At 38.1% G+C, this 17,665-nt stretch overlaps 2 protein-coding genes across 2 annotated transcripts; both read left to right on the top strand.

The window, feature by feature from the left end:
* The first annotated feature begins 144 nt into the window (after positions 1–144).
* On the top strand, positions 145–6,027 carry LOC107048697 (cytochrome P450 4C1). The gene is made up of 11 exons (XM_015272019.1): positions 145–417; positions 2,595–2,704; positions 2,784–2,874; positions 3,167–3,364; positions 3,425–3,518; positions 3,706–3,908; positions 4,222–4,328; positions 4,513–4,581; positions 4,656–4,827; positions 4,904–5,083; positions 5,761–6,027. The coding sequence occupies exons 1-11, from the start codon at positions 249–251 to the stop codon at positions 5,922–5,924; spliced, it is 1,557 nt and encodes a 518-aa protein (XP_015127505.1). The 5' UTR covers positions 145–248; the 3' UTR covers positions 5,925–6,027.
* Positions 6,028–11,567: 5,540 nt separating this feature from the next.
* LOC107048695 (cytochrome P450 4C1) lies at positions 11,568–17,645 on the top strand. The gene is made up of 11 exons (XM_015272018.1): positions 11,568–11,835; positions 12,973–13,082; positions 13,164–13,254; positions 15,031–15,228; positions 15,289–15,382; positions 15,528–15,730; positions 16,047–16,153; positions 16,339–16,407; positions 16,482–16,653; positions 16,737–16,916; positions 17,391–17,645. The coding sequence occupies exons 1-11, from the start codon at positions 11,667–11,669 to the stop codon at positions 17,552–17,554; spliced, it is 1,557 nt and encodes a 518-aa protein (XP_015127504.1). The 5' UTR covers positions 11,568–11,666; the 3' UTR covers positions 17,555–17,645.
* The last annotated feature ends 20 nt before the right edge of the window (positions 17,646–17,665 follow it).

Genomic DNA, 17,665 nt, shown 5'->3' with positions numbered 1-17,665 from the left:
TATCATTATCATATGTCATACGATAGCGACATAGGTTTCTTGTAAAAGTCAAGTACATATCAGTTTGAACTTTATGAATATACTACTCATCCTCAATTATAATACTAATCTTCACGGCAGGAAGAATAAAACCACGTGTAGATAATTCCAACAGGAACTATTCCTCTCATTCCGTCTTACTTGTCAAGTGAATACGTCATCATTGTTGTTCCAAATCACCAGTACTGAATAATTTAATTGAATCAGACATGGATTTACTCTCTGCTATCGTGATATTGGGATTGATTCCAGTGGCAATTCTGCTGGCAATAAATATATGTCTGCATCGCAGTCGAATAGGTCGATGTGTCGATAAGATTCCGGGACCCAAAGGATTGCCCATCATTGGCAATTACCTGGATTTCGTTGTGCCAGTCGGTAAATATTGAATTATCATCACCAGACGTATCATCGAGGTGATCCTCCACCCAGTAGCCCGAGTGGAAATTGCTTCAGGTCCGCCTAAAGTATGATCAGAACTTGATCCAGTTTTCGTAAGATTTGACTGATCAGATGATTTCTGATGAGAACTTGACCAAGTTTTGATCTAATGGAACGGATTCCAAAAACTGCCGGCGAGTTCAGAACAAGTTCTGCTCAGGTAGGCGTGATCAGGCGACGCCTGATGAGATCTTGACCAAGTTTTGATCCAGTTGATCGGATCCCGAAAACTAACGGCGAGTTCAGATCAAGTTCTGGTCAAGTAGGCATGATCAGGTGATGCCTGATGAGGACCTGACCAAGTTTTGATCCACTCGATCGGATCCCAAAATTTCAGACAGGCTCAGATGTAGTTCTGATCAGGTAGACATGATCTCAGTCTAAGGTCAGGTTGCCTAAACCCAATTTGACCCGGAGCGGATTTGATGCAATTGATTTTCATTTGAACGGGGTTAATGGAAGACAAAATGATAAGGTTCGGATCCGGTCTACATGACCTTATTTTGAGCAAACCTTTTCCGAAAATCAAATTTTTAATTAATTAAAATTTTTAATTAATTTTCAATTGATTTTTAATCAATCAAGGAGGGGTGGCTCAATAACTATATATAGTCGAAGTGTCACACTCACAAGCAAATTATCTTGACTGGAAAAAACTTATCAAGCTCCCATTTGTTCATTAGTGTTATGATTATCAGAATTATTATCCATTAATGAAATGGATAAAATTATAACTAAACAAATTTTCTCTCTCTGAATATACGCGCAAATCGGCGAGATCATATATAATCTCAAAGTCAACAAATACCCAGATACAGATCATATAGGCAAAACGGAGTCCTCGTAATAACAATAGCGCGATAGTCTAGTGGTTAGGGCTTAGGATTAGTAATCGTAGGTTCTCGGTTCGATCCCCACCATCGAAAAAAATACGAAAGTTTTTTCAACGGTAATTACGATAGGGATTCATTAGGAGAGGCCATCTATCGCGAAAAAATTGAATTATCTTTTGTTTTGAATTAGTTATAACTAATAATTATTATTGATTCCAGCAGACAGGTCATCAAGTTTGAATACGTCAGCTTGATGAAATCCGGAACTGTTAGGCCTGATCAAGTCTTGATTAAAAACCGCGTTACATGACTGATCAGGACTTGATCCAGTCATTAGATCATTTTCTGATCAATCGTCAGGCCTGATTTGATCCAGTCCTGACTTGGACCTGACCAAAATTTCCACTCGGGAGAATGGTTTATTTGAATTGAATAAATTTTATTTGATTCAAGCAGAGTTTATTTAATTCAAATTAATCATTTTTCAGCGCGTAGATCTAGGAATAATTTAGTAGCAAAGCGGTAAAACGGTTCAAGTCGATTTTGGGTATTGGCCAGTTTTCGATGAGTACCTCGAAATCTGAGGGAGATAGTAAAATTTTTGTCATGACCTTTTTTGTAGCTCTCAATTCACTCTACATAAAAGGTTATAACGAAAATTTCATTATCTCCCTTAGATACGGAGATATTCTTCGGAAACTCCCGTTATACAGTAGGCTCTCGCTAGTTGCTCATCGAAAGGGCTGTAGGGGTACCATTTCCAAGAAATGAGCAACTTTCCACCGGCCTCCACTCCACAAACAATGTCGACCCAAGTTCTCAGAGAAATGAGAGGAAATGAATAGTTTTATTTTCGAACAGAATTATTTGGACCTCTGTGTTTACGTACAGAGGACAAAAAAAAGCGATAAGGCTGCCGAGAGTGGGGGGTAGCGCTCGAGTGTCCGAGAAGGGAATTTAGTCCATGCGCTGAGGCCAAAAGGTAGAAAAATGATGTAGTCTTGAAACTTGGGTATCTTATGTATTTTGATGTCCTGAAACGAATGAAAAATAACGATAAAAAAAAAAGTTTTCAGAAATCTCGCCTCGCGTGAGCGTCTGGTGGGTGTAGCGAAATACAGTCGCAATCTTAGAATTCACTTCCCCTATTCCCCCATACGTGCGACTATAACGGGGGTCTACTGGGGAAAAAATAATTTCTGCGAAATAGCTTACTTTACATAACTTTTACTTTCACTTTCATGGTCCATGGTTCCATGGTTCTTCATGGTGTAATTTCAGACGAAATTTTTCTGCAACTGAGAAAATTCAGTAAACAGTTTTATCCCACATATAAATACTGGATTTTACATCGACCGGTGGTGAATATTCGACACCCGGATGATGTTGAGGTTAATATTCAATCTAAAAAATTCTACTTCACCTGCTGGGTATTTGAATCAATTTTTTTCTCATGATTTTTTTTTCCAGTTGATACTGTCTAATATCAATACCATTGAAAAATCTACACATGTTTCTCTCCTGGAACCCTGGTTGAATGAGGGCCTCTTGATAAGCACAGGTATCTCCATGAAATTATGATTACTCCGATTATTTTGGTCAGATTATAACTTGATAATAACCAGTATGATGACATCATTAATGAAATAACTTATAGAGACAAAAATTTGAACGTGTGTAGTACCTACGCCCGCCAACGTAAAAAATGAACAAAAAATGAATCATTAAATTATAATTACACCAATTATTTTCTGCCTATGCGTGTTAACCAATTAGAATGCAGTATCCGTAAAAGTAATTATACATTAAAACAGATGTTCTATGACAGCGGATTAATAATCGACAATTTTCAGGGGATAAATGGCGCGGCCGAAGGAAGATGTTGAATCCTGCATTCACCAATTCTCTCCTCCAGAAATTTGTGGAGACATTTGCAGAGCAAACTGAGCGACTTGTAAGGTCTCTTAAAGCTGAAACAAGTGCACAGGACGGAGTCGCTGTTAAGAATGTTGAGCAGATGTTCTCGAGGCTCTCACTCAACATAATATGTGGTAATTAGTTATTTGGAATGACTTCCAGCAGCAGAAATCCCATAATTTCTGTACTTGTAGAAACGGCAATGGGAATATCTCTGGATGACAAAGATCGAGACCAATACGCCTACATCAATGCGATCCCCGTCGCTGCACAAATATTTCAATTCAGGTATTTTCTTCATCCGTCATTTAATTGTCATCAGTAATAAAGCTATGGATTTTAGATTAAGAGATTTTCCTCAAATGCTCATGCAGAATTTGCCGCTCATCGGTGCTTCCGATGATCATTCATGCATGGATTATGAGAACACAAATAGTTTGACTACAACTCTACTGAGTCATCATATCAATTTCAGATTCATGAGACCCTGGTTATCGAATAATTGGATTTTCTCATTAACAAAAATGGGAAAACAGCACGATAAGGTGCTAAAAATAATACACGGATTTTCAGGGAAGATTATTCAAATGAGAAAAGATTACCATCGTGCGAACGGCTGGAGATATTTGGAGGAATTATCGGAAGAAAATACACAAGAAGAAATTGAGGGCAAGAAAAGTACGGAAAATTTTTGATTTGATTAATTAAATCAGTCCCTTGGAAAAACCTCGCCCAACGGATTTGGAAGGAAAATACATTTTATTTCCAAATCCATTCGTTTGCGGGAATTGTTCTGACATTAGCGTCCTGCGCAGGACGCTCACCCTAGTGTGCTTCTGCCATCGACGCAGTAGACTGCGCAGTAGTCTCACGAGTGAATTCACTCAATCCAAGGGCGCGGGGACACGGAAAGTTGAGGGTCGACAGATTTTTTTTAAGGCACTAATTACAACCAACTACTTAAATATCTCATTATCACAATTATTCGCAGAAAACCGTCAAAGACTTGCGCTTCTCGACCTTTTGATCGCTGCATGGAAAGCCTCGGCAATTGATGATGCGGGCATTCAGGAAGAAGTTGATATGTTCGTGGTTGCTGTGAGTAAAGAATTTTAAATATAGAGGGTTAAAACAGCTCAGACGAAAGACAAACTCGCAAAGAAATTTAAAAAAATCTGATAAAAATTGTTCCAACCACAGAAATCAGAGAGACTCCAAGTCTCCCAACACTATTTCTCCATTTGCAGCGTCAATGTAATAAATTGATATTCCTATTTTCAAGGGTCATGATACAACAGCCACAGCACTGAGTTTTACAACATTACTTCTTGCAGAGCATAAAGACATCCAGGTAAGCTGATCTAATACAGGATGAGTCAATTGATTGATTTGCTTCTCATATTTGAACATTCGTTTTTCCGAAAGGACAAATGTCGGGAAGAAATCAATGAAGTATTAAACGGAATTCCCATGGAAAAAATTACCATAAGAGAAGTTCAGAGGATGCATTACCTACAACAATGTATCAAAGAGGCCATGCGGCTGTATGCTGTGGCTCCTCTAGTATCTCGTAAAGTGGCCGAGGACACGAAACTGAGTATAACCCTGGCCATCAATTAAAATGTTGTATTCTCATGAGTTTCAGAAGTTCAATGATAATTGTATTATTTTAGAGGATTATTTCGTCCCTCGAGGAACTGAGGTTTGTGTTCACGTATTCGATGTTCATCGAGATCCTCATTTCTGGCCTAATCCAGATGTATTCGATCCTGATAGATTTTCACCTGAGAGATCTAAAGGCAGACATCCTTATTCGTACCTACCCTTCGGTCTTGGCCCCAGAGCTTGTATTGGTAATGATCTTAATCTTCTGATTGTATCCTCCTAACATTATTCGCGCCCATTTTCGCAAATATTTTTTCCTTTCTCCTTCTGTAATTGTTCATTTTTCTCAATTTCAATTTTTTTTCCATTCATCAGCGCACAATTTTTTGCTTTCGAATGGTAGCGTTGTATTCGTTAAATCCGAAATTTCCAATTTTTTCATCAGGATAACTAATTTTGGTCTCACGAGTTCGGACATGTGTGTGTGTGTGTGACCGATCGTTTTTGGACGATAACTGAAAAAATAATTGTTCAAATGAATTCAATTCTGATTCAAAATATTCTGATCAATGCCATCTTGACCGAGTTCGATCATGAGGTTGATTGCATCATTTATTGTTGAAAAAATTAATTTTGAGACCGATATTCAGGGAAAGGTAAGAAAGTTTAACGTTGGGGTGTAATGTTGGCTGCCAACTTTGGCACAATGTTCATTCAGGGAACATATGTCCAATATTCAGGGAAAGATAAAACATTTTCACGTCGAGGTAATGTTGGCTGTCAACGTTGGGGCAATGTCGGCTACCAATGTTGAGGTAATGTTGGTTGTCAGAGTTGAGGTAAAGTTGGTTGACAATGTTGGCTGCCAATGTTCATTACATTAAATAATGCTGCCAATTTTACTACCGTTTTCTCCAATCTATAGGGGCCAAATTTGCAATGCTGGAACTGAAAACCGTTATGGCGCAGCTTCTCTCCAATTTCTACCTTGAACCCGTGGATTTAATTGGTGATGCACGCTTTTTGATGGATGCCGTCATCAGATTAGTTGATCCAGCGCACGTCAAACTTGTTCCGATTATTAAATAAATTATCATCGAAAGGCAGCGTGATTGTTCATAGCGATAAATAGAAAATTGTCTTCTAAATAAATGAAATTTTTTCCAACGTGATTTTTCTATGATGCAAATGATATTTGACGTACATTATTTATGAGGTCGATGATATATTTTTTTTACTACTCTCTATACAAAAGATGCCTCCCTTGCTACTCCCTCATGCAATAAAATCTTCACCTCTAACTATTACATATTCATTTCCATCCATTCCTTTATATATTTATCCAATTCCACAGAACCTTTCAAGACATGGAAATTGATACTCTCGCCGGGTGCACAATCATATTCTCCACATTACATAAATATTAATTAATAAGTAATCATGTAAAACATGGCGAGTTTTAAAATCCTCAATGTGTAGTTTCAACAACACACCAAAAACGTGTGGCATTTCGGAAAAAAATTGAATTTCCTGTTTTAGATGTGCAGTTTTATAAAAATACATAAAATATCGCTGTGTTCTTCAATCTACACATTGTGGAATTTGAACCGCGCAATGTGTAGATATGATTAGTTTCTGATAAAGTTTCTTTCTAATTTTTAAATTTTGGGTTTTCTTACCTCTTTCACTCTTTCACACACTTTAGACATTATAAAAAAAATACTGACCGTAAAATTGAAATAAAATTAAGCATAATTACCCTGAACATCAGCAACAATACGACTTTGAAAAATAGCAAATCGTCGAATCGAACACGAAATACAACGTTTTCCAGAAAAACCAAACCAAGGAATGTGACAACAAAGAGAAACAATTCAACCCAAAATACCATCATATAAAACTATTCAAATAACCATCAGAGGTAAAATTTAAATATAATGTTAAAGCTAAATTCAAGTTTGTTCAAAAACATCCATAAAAAATATACTGTGACAAGAGCACACAATTTGAAATAAATGCCACCATTCCAAAACATTCATTTTTGGATTTAATTCCAGTCAAAATAACAAACTTAATTTCAATAATAGCCTTTTTCATTCATGTCTTTCTTGAGATTTAGTATTCAATATAAATAATAGTCCGAAAGGGACTAGTCCGAGATTCGACACAATAAAAAAAATGTCTCGTTGAGTTATTCTTATTTTTCTTTCTTAGTCTTTCGAATCTTAATTTCTATAAATCTTTTATCTCCAAATTAATTGAAAATCCCCTCTTTTAAATATGAGACGAGGAAAATATATAGTTTATAAAAAAAAGTACTGATCTCTTTAGTTGTAACGAAAAATGTGGCTGCTCTGCTCGGAAACGAAAAAAAACGTGGGTACCCACAAAATGAAAAATACAATTGACACAACAATAATCCACTCGTGTGATCAGCACGGTGGTCCGAAGCAAAGAGAACGAACAGGCTCGCTAGCATCGTCTCGATGCCATCAGTCGCAAACCTTGTAATTTATGTTGATGTGACACTCAATAATATTATTCTCATTTGTGAGAATCAGAATATCGGACAAATAGATTACTTTTTACATTTCTGTTGATAAATTAAATTTAAATTACCACAAGTTATTCTATAATGTGGAGAATATGGTTGTGCACTTGACGAGCGTGTCGATGTCCGTGTGTTGAAAGATTCTGTGGAATTGGATGCATGTACAATTTTAAAAGGTTGACAATACTATGTGTGCAAAACTTTTGTGCGGACTTAATACAGGTGCACAATTCAATTGTGTAAATTTTTTTGTGTATTTAAAGGGGGTGGCAATCAAGCATGAGTACTTTCAGTGATGTGCCAATCGTTTACGTGGACAACTGGAGGTGGAGAAAATGTGTGTGCTTACGTAGCTGTGGACATTTAGGCTCTGACCCAACTTTTTTTGGCCATGGTCAATACTGCCTGCAAGGGAAACCATGGAAAAACCCGTCGTACCGCCGGTCGATAATGCAGGTTCCTATTGTACTCATCTATCATATTGACTAAATGGATACAGCAGATCGCTACATTCGTGGCTGCCAGCTGTAGTTCCACATGAGGAGGTTCCCGGACAGCCTTTCTGCCGATAAATTACCAGCAATTTGCCGCCAGTACCGGTAATGATTGTTGATAAATTACCAGGGAGTTACTAACATAATTGGACAGCAAAATGCCGACAATTTTAAGGAGTATTTCAAAATTCATAGCAAATTTAAGAGACAATGGAAACCGGATTCCAAGTTTTTCCGTCAGACGACTATTTAGCAAAACCCAAATTCTTACACAATAGATACCAATATTATTGATGATGTAAAAATTTGAGTTTTGCTAAATAGTCGTCTGATGACGAATAAACTTGGAATCCAATTTTTACTCCGACGGTAACTTCCATTGCCTTTTAAGAAGTAACGGTACCCCCGGAAGAATTGTAGCGGAGCTACCGTCCGCTAGATGGATGCATACCATCTGATAGCTGATATTAGCATAGATGCGATGATGCCAGTCGGTAGAGAATTCTAGGAAATTGTGGTGGGCGCCAGAGTGGGGACGCCGTGCGCTTACGGAAAATGGGGGAGTGGGGGTAGACCAGATCCAATTATTTGACTACCAAATGGCCCTTCGAAAATTCATCGGGAAACTGGGGGGTATCTTTTCCGCAACCTTTGCTGCCAATCGGTTGTAGCAGGTTTATTCATTTGTTTATTCATTTGCACCCATCCAAGTACTAACCAGACTAAATTCCGATCTGAACTCCCCAATTTTTTCAGTCAATTTTTTTTGTGAACTAATATTGAGAATTATTCTGGTTCCCCTCCTATCTACTCCAAGATCCTATCCAATAATCAATTATTGTTCTCATCTCCGTGATATTAATTAATTTAAGAAAGGTCAGGGGATATTGGCGAAATAATCACGACGATGATTAAATTGTCATAGTGCGACATTTCGCTAAATTATTTTAGTTTCATCAGGTTATGGAAAACAAAAATTGCAAACAAAAGTATAAACAAACAACTGCAAACCCTCGTTGTCATAACATAATTTACACAATTTAATGTCATAACACAATTTAATGAAAGTCGTAATTATTTCTCCATTATCCCCTGACCTTTCTTAAATCTATCCAACAATATCCTGTAACGTTACAAGATGTGGAACGCTATGTAAACTCCCGTTGTCTGCGAAAAATCTCCGTAATTTAAGAGAAGTAATGGAGATGGAATTTTTTCATTATTTTTCCCGTAATCCTGGCGAAAAATGGTATAGAAAACATATGGTAAATCGAGACGCCAAACGAATCCTAATCATGCCTATTATTGCGGAATATTTTTTATACCGTAATATAATGGTTCCGTACTATTTAGACCCGTAATCTATTGAATACATTTGACTTTTCTCAATATATAACACATGATAATCATTTCTAATGAGTATTTCTGAAAGAGAATGAAAGTGTTCACGGCTAGGTCGGAGAATGTATTAAGAAAATCACGATCCCATAATCAGTTGGAAATGAATGTCATATGTCTCGGATGTTGTCGTTCAGAAATCAAGGTTCCAAATGACTCCACATCCCATCGACGAATATTTGCAGCAGATTCCTTACAAACTGCAAAATATTTTCCCAATCTCCTCCTTAACGATGAATCGGCGAGTTGAAAAAATGTAGCCAATTTGATGAAAATTTTTGAGTACATTTATCGATATATTCCGTAGCCCTGTGCAAAGCTTCAGATTGCTACAGAGAACGGTTCAAATAAAATAAATTATTTATATAAACGCAATTTAACCCGTGTTCTCATGGCAAATGGAGAAATATTCACATCATGAACGTAAAAATGCTGCCAATGTCATGAAACTTCGTCCACCTGTGACATATTGATAAATACACTTTTTGCAAGAACAATGACATTTGTTCAGAATATTTTATAACCAAAATTAACAAAAGAACACTAAAAATCAGAATTTCTGCGCGCGCAGAAAAGTACTAAAAAGAGAAAAAAGAGAAAAAAAAGTTGGCAGCAGGAGACTTGCACTCGAGACCATCGAATCTATAGGCTGGGGTACTATTCTCGAGTTTAAGGTGAGCGCATTTGTGAACGGAAGTGGTTCCGTTCACGTATCGCGTTGAGGAAGGAAAGTTTTCGCAAACGAATCCTAGATCCACATGTGAATCAATTTTGTTGACGGATGTCGTTTTCGATTCATACGTGAGGATACCCGTATAAGGATACAGTTAACCTGTTCTGGGGAACGAAACATTAAACATTAATTGTTTAAATTTATTTATTATAGTTCAATTCTTTGTTTTACAATAAGTTGAAAAATGCATAATTTGCGGAGATACACCTATTACGATGTACTCCAAATGCAGAGTATCACGACGTGTGAAGTTCGCGACTTGAGAATCAGTGTGCGAATTGAAAATGACCTCCGTGAAGGAAGTTAATTCACCCGTGAAATGTCGATTTTCGAGATTAAAAAAAAAACAATAATTGCATTTTTTATTTCAATAACGCATGAGTAAACAGGGATATGAACGCAGATTTAATATAGGCCCATAGAATTACGGGGACCGGCAAGGATTTGGAAAGTCTGAATGCAAGTCCTGCTTACACCTAACAAGTGCTGAAATGGGACATAACCAGAGGTAGAAAGGTCTCGGAAGCACTTGGGAAGAGGCTTCCCAAGACCTATCCAGTTCTGAACGGAAAGACCTAAGTAGAACTTGTCAGGTCCAATTATTCGACTCGGGATATGAATCTAGTAGGGGAGGGTGGGCCTGTATCGCTCACCCGATTTTCTCCACAACTATCAACTTGAAAATTTCTTCCTGTTCCTGATCATGAAGAATTTAGTGATAGGATGTGATTGTCTAAAAAATTTCACTTTATTTACCACTTTAAATATGAAAAACACGTAACGATGTTTTGAGGTCTTTACAGTGCAAAATTTGTGGACTTTTAATTAAGGTTTTTGATAGTTTCAAACGCTGAATTCTCATATTAAACTGGTTATTCGATTCGTGGTACTTTCACGCGTAATTTGAGACCAATTCGAACTCAAAACTCCATTCATGTCAATAATTATCAACAATTTTGTTAACGCCGAGCGGAGAGGGTAATACCGCTCATAGGATCGGCCACGTAGTTGCTCGACAGCACTCGGGTACAGGTTAGGTTGCGGCGCGAGCGATACACGCAAAACCCTATGAGCGGCATTGGAATCGTGCCGAGCGGTATTATTCGACGGCGGGTAGTACCGCTCTTTTATTTTCAATCAATTTTGTGGATTCTAAGGAGAATTAGGCGTCCACACTTCGAGAATAACGAGTTCAATATTTAAAGAAGTCTCACAAATAAGTTTTTTATACTCAAGTTGAAATATAGAATATAAAACTGGCATTTCCCCTTAGGTGGGCGGTACAGGCATACCCTCCCCTAGAGAAGCTGCGAAATCGTTCAATAGAAGTTCAGTAGAAATCCAACAGAATTTCCCAGCGAATTCGCTACATTTCTTCATGAAATTTAGACGTCCACTTAATGATCATCATTATCAGATATCGCGCGATAGCGACATATAAGCATACTCGTAAAAGTAAAGTACCTATCAGTTTGAATTCCATGAATACACCACTCATTCTCAATTATAATACTAATCTTCACAGGACGTCGAATAAAACCAAGTGTAGACTATTCTGAGAAACTATTACTCTCATTCCGTTCTCCTTGTCAAGTGAATCTAGTCATCATTGATGTTGGAAAATCGCCAGTGCTGAATAGTTTTCCCAATCAGACATGGATTTATTCTCTTGTATCGTGTTATTGGTATTGATTCCAGTGGCGATTCTGGTGTTAATAAATGTATGTCTGCATCGCACTCGAATAGGTCAATATGTCGATAAGATTCCTGGACCCAAAGGATATCCCATCATCGGCAATCTTCTGGATTTCATGGTCGAAAGCGGTAAATTTTGAATTATCATCATCAGAAGTATCATCGAGGTGATCTTGCACTCAGTAGAATTGTTTATTTGAATCAAATAAAATGCATTTCATTCAAATCAATCATTTTTTAGCAAAGCCGTGAAACGGTTCAAGTCGACGGCCAGTTGTCAGTAAATATCTCAAAATCTAAGGGAAATAGCAAAATTTTGGTGATAACCGTTTTGGTAGAGCAAATCGAGGACTACAAAAAAGGTTATGATGAAAATTTCGTTATCTCTCTTAAATTCTGAGATATTCCTCGAAAACTCAGCTAAGGACTAAATCGACGTAAACTGTTGGACAGTAGATTCCCGTTATATTCGCATTTCCCCTCACATTGATTTTTCGTCACTCGGCCGCTTTCCCCACTCTACTACCCACGGGCCCCGAACTAAACATTCCAGTGTTCTCTTCAAAGAGCCGTTGTCTCTCAATTCCAGGAAAACCGAAAAATAAAATACTCTAAATATGAATTTTCTATCATGAAATCCAGTTCCTGCTAGACTGTCGTGGAGAAAGGTTTTCGTTTTGTTGGGATGACTTGAATTAGATCATGAGTCAGAATAAAGAAAGTAAAAGCATGATTGCCGACAAAAAAGTTGAAGAAAAGAGAATTTAGGTGAATCTTACATCTTAAACAAGTATTTTGCAGTGATAAATAGTGGAGAGAAAATTAATAATTTATATGAGTTGAGATCACTCAACAGTGATCCACTCTCAACTCATTATATAGATGATTTATGTTCTCTCCACGAAAAACCAAAACTACTTTGATAAGAACAAAAGTTTCTAGATAAAAAAAATCGGTTGATTATAGAAAAAAAGTTGATTAAACGTATATTGAAATGTTAACGTCATGATTAAAATTACTTGATAAAGCGTTAAATGCAATAAAACGAAAATTAAATCCTCAGTACTTTTATTTTATGACTCACAGTTCTCAGAAATCTCGCCCCGCGTGAGCGCGTAGTGGGGGTAGCGGAATACAGTCGCATTCTCCGAATTCACTCCCCTATTTCCCCATGAGTGCGACAATAGCGGGAGTCTATAAGGAAAAAATGATGTTCTGCAAAATAAAAGTCAGATATTATCTTAAATTTTCGTGGTGAAATTTCAGACGAAATGTTTCTGAAAATGAGAAAACTCAGTGAACAATTTTATCCCACATATAAATACTGGATTTTACATCGGCCGGTGGTGAATATTCGGCACCCGGATGATCTTGAGGTTGATATTTAATTTAAAAAATTCTACTTCATCTGCTAGGAATTTGAATCAATTATTTTTCTCATAATTTTATTTTCACAGGCGGTACTATCTAATCCCAGAGGAATTGAAAAATCTTCACATTTCCGCCTCCTGAAACCCTGGTTCAAAGGTGGCCTGTTGATAAGCGAAGGTATCTCCATGAAATTATGATTACTCTGATTATTTCGGTCAGATTATTACTTGATAATAACCATTATGATGACATCATTAATGAAATAACCTATAGGGCCAGAAATTTGAGTGTGTGTAGTACCTACGCGCTACGAAAGTGGAACTTCATATTGAAAAATAGATTTTGGTATTTAGATATACCGACGTCCAGTGATCGCGGTCGTTAAATTGTAAGTTTGACTTGACGACTCGACGGTCGTGGGTTCGAATCCCAGCCGGGGTGGAATTTTAACTTCTGATCACAGGGGTTAGGGCCCGAGTAGAAATTTCACTCAGTTAGCTTGGATCTAGATCAGTTTCAGGTTCAATACTGAACACAATTTATTGATTAGACTTTCGAATCAGGATCTGATGAGATTCTGAATGGAATATCTGGATCCAATGCGGCGAGGTGAATTGTGATCCTATTCTGATCAGTCAAATCTCGACTAGATCCGTATCGGATCCGCTACTGTTCAGAAAGATCGGAGCCTAGAATTTTAACCAGGCATGGATCCAAACAAGCGTTCCATTTCTGATCCAAAACTGATCACATTCCGTTTTTACTGGTCAGTCTCTTATTCTATCCTGATTTTAATTTCCACTCGGGGGGTTCCACTGAGTGGCTGGGGTTCGGATCTCGGCTGGCAGGGCCCTTAACTACTGTGAAGGGGTTAAGGGCCTACCTGGGCCGGGCTCTGCTTATCAGGGCTCGGCCTATCTCGGCTCTGGGCGAGCGGGAGGTTGCTAATAGAGTAACCGACTGTACCGACATGGGTTTTCTCTAGTTTCCCATGTCTCTTCAGTGACGAGGAGTGAATACGGTACAGCGCACAAAGTCGGCCACGGCCGCAGTGATAGATAGGGAGCTAGGACCGGGGCTACGATGGTATCAATCCTTACGGATTGATACGAGCACCTCCGCTCCAGGGTACCCGAGTGGAAATTCTGTTCAGGTCTCGATCAGAAACTGATCAAGTCCGATCCGAAATTCTGATCAGGCATGTTACGCCTCCACCTTATGTTTTTCCACTAGGGGTTCTCCACCTACCATCATTAGGCATTAATTAAATTTAATTTTTTGAGAGAAAAAATTAGTAACTTCCTAGCCGGGAATCGAACCCGGGACCTCCCAATGTCGGGTCGGGTGCTCTTACGGGTGCATCTGAGCTACAAGGACACTTACGAATTTCATTCTGAAATTGACTCATACCCGAGTGGAAATTCTGTTCAGGTTTCGATCAGAAACTGATCAAGTCCGATGCGAAATTCTGATCAGGCATGTTACGCCTCCACCTTATGTTTTTCCACTAGGGTACGTGTCCTGCTGAAAACCCATCGACAACTCCCATCGCTGATAAACTTACGTAAAGTAGGTATAAGTAAGGCGACGTTAAAAAAAAATATTCAGATATCAAGCAGTTCAGTAGCGACGCGATAAAACGATTCAAGTCGACTTAGTTCATCGCGGAATTATCGAGAAATATTTCTGAATCTAAGAGAGATAAAGAAATTTTCGTGATAACCTTTTTTTGTAGAGCGAATGTCAAACTAAATTCATTGTCGTATTCTGACAGATGTAGTGAGAGAATACGAGAGATCAGATGACGACAAAAAGGTTGATTATGAAATTATAATTACACCTATTATTTTCTGCTTATTTATGTTGACCATTAGAATGCAGTTATTTTCAAAAATTCATTGCAAATTAAAAGAGATGTTATATTACAGCCCATTGATAATCGACCATTTTCAGGTGACAAATGGCGCAGCCGAAGGAAGATGTTGAACTTCGCATTCGTCAACAGTCTCCTCCAGGAATATGTGGGGACTTTTGCAGAGCAAACTAATCGTCTTTTGAACTCGCTTAAAGCTGAGGCAAGTGCACAGGGCGGACATGCTGTCAAGGATGTTGAGAAGATGTTCTCGAGGCTCTCACTCAACATCATATGTGGTGATTAGTAATTTTGAATTATTTTCAGCGGCAGAAGTCTCACAATTTCTGTACTTGTAGAAACGATAATGGGAATATCTCTGGATGACAAAGATCGAGATCAATACGCCTACATCAATGCGATCCTCGTAGCTGCACAAACTTATCAGTACAGGTATTTTCTTCATCCATCATTTCATTGTCGTCAGTAATTCGGCCATGAATCTTAGATTAAGAGATTTTCCTCAAATATCATGCATGGATTATGAAAACACAAATAGTTTGACTACAGCTCTACTGAGTCATCTTATTCATTTCAGATTCATGAGACCCTGGTTATCGAATGATCGAGTTTTCTCACTCACTAAAATGGGACAAAAGCTACAACAGGATGTAAAAGTAATACACGGATTTTCAGAGAAGATTATTCAAGTGAGAAAAGATTACCATGAACTGAACGGCTGGAAATATTTGGATGGATTATCGGCGGGAAATGCACGAAAAGGATTCGACGACACGGGAAGTACGGAAAAGTTTTGATTCGATTGATTAAATCGGCCCCAGTGGAAAAACCTCGCCACTCAATGGATTTGGGAGGAAAATACATTCCATTTCCAAATCCATTCGATTGGGGGAATTGTTCTGGAGTTAGCGTACTGCGCAGGGCGCTCACCGTAGTGTGCTTGTGCAATCGACGCAGTAGACTGCGCAGTAGTCTCACGAGTGAATTCACTCAATCTCAGGGCCTAGGAACACGGAAAGTTGAGGGGCAACGGATTTTTTTAAGGCCCCAAGTACTACTAACTACTCAGATATCTCATTATCACAATTATTCGCAGAAAACCGTCAAAGACTTGCGCTTCTCGACCTTTTGATCGCTGCATGGAAAGCCTCCGCAATTGATGATGAGGGCATTCACGAAGAAGTTGATATGTTCGTGGCTGCTGTGAGTAAAAGATTTTAAATGCAGAGGGTTTAAACAGCTTAGATGAAAGATGGACTCGCAAGGGAATTGAAAAAAAATGTTTTGATAAAAATTGTTTCAACCACGGAAATCATAGAGATTCCAAGCTTCGTAATACTGCTCCATTTGTAGCGTCAGTGTAATAAATTGATATTCTCATTTTTAAGGGTCATGATACTACAGGCGCAGCACTGAGTTTTATAGCATTAGCTCTTGCAGCGCATAAGGACGTCCAGGTAAGCTGATCTAATAGACGTGGAGTCAATTGATTGATTTGCTTCTCATATTCAAACATTGATTTTCCCGACAGGACAAATGTCGGGAAGAAGTCAATGAAGTATTAAACGGAATTCCACCGCGGAAAATTACCATTAGTGAAGTCAAGAGCATGCATTACCTACAACAGTGCATCAAAGAGTCCATGCGACTGTATACTGTGGCTCCTCTAATAGGTCGAAAGATACTCGAGGACACGAAACTAAGTATAATCCTAGCCATCAATTAAAATGATGTATTATAATGAGTCTTAGTAGTTCAATGATCAATGATAATTGTATTATTTCAGAGGATTATTTCCTTCCTCGAGGCACTGAGGTTAATATTCACATATACGATGTTCATCGAGATCCTAATTTCTGGCCTAATCCAAATGTCTTCGATCCTGATAGATTTTCACCGGAGAGATCTAAAGGCAGACATCCTTATTCCTTCCTACCCTTCGGTCTTGGACCCAGGGATTGTGTTGGTAATGATCTTAATCTTCTGATTGTATGCCCCTGACATTATTCTCGCCCGTTTTCAAAAATAATTTTTCATTTATAAAATATAAAAATTCAACGTTGGGGTAATGTTGGCTGTCAACTTTAGCACAATGTTCATTCTCAACATTCACCAATATTCAGGGAATGGTAAAACATTTTAACGTTGGGGTAATCTTGACTGTCAACGTTAGGTCAATGTTAACTACCAACGTTGGCACAATGTTGGCCGCCAATGTTAGCACAATGTTCATTCATCATTAACCAATAGTCAGGGGAAGGTCAAAAATTTTTACGTCAAGGTAATATTGGCTGCTGACGTTGGGGCAATGTTGGCTACCAATGTTGGGGTAATGTTGACTGCCAGTGTTGAGGTAAAGCTGGCTGACACTGTTAGCTACCTACGTTTGTCACATTAAATGATATGTTGTTATTTTTGTCACTGTTTTCTCTCATTTTAGGGGCCAAATTTGCCATGCTGGAAATGAGAACTATTTTGGCCCTACTTCTCACCAATTTCTACTTTGAACCCGTGGAGTCACTTCGTGATGCACACTTTTTCACGGATTTACTCGTCAGATTTCGTGATCCAATGCACGTGAAATTTGTTCCAATTGTTAAATAAATTATCATCAAATTGTAATGTGATTGTCCATAGTGATAAATGGAAAATGATCGTCCAAATAAATGAAACTTTCCAGTAATTTTTCTATGCAGCAAATGGTACATAAGGTAC

Source organism: Diachasma alloeum, unplaced genomic scaffold (genome assembly GCF_001412515.2).
Source record: "Diachasma alloeum isolate Michigan unplaced genomic scaffold, Dall2.0 Dall_scaffold_00196, whole genome shotgun sequence".
Classification (NCBI taxonomy): domain Eukaryota; kingdom Metazoa; phylum Arthropoda; class Insecta; order Hymenoptera; family Braconidae; genus Diachasma; species Diachasma alloeum.
This window is presented reverse-complemented; position numbering and strand designations above follow the sequence as displayed.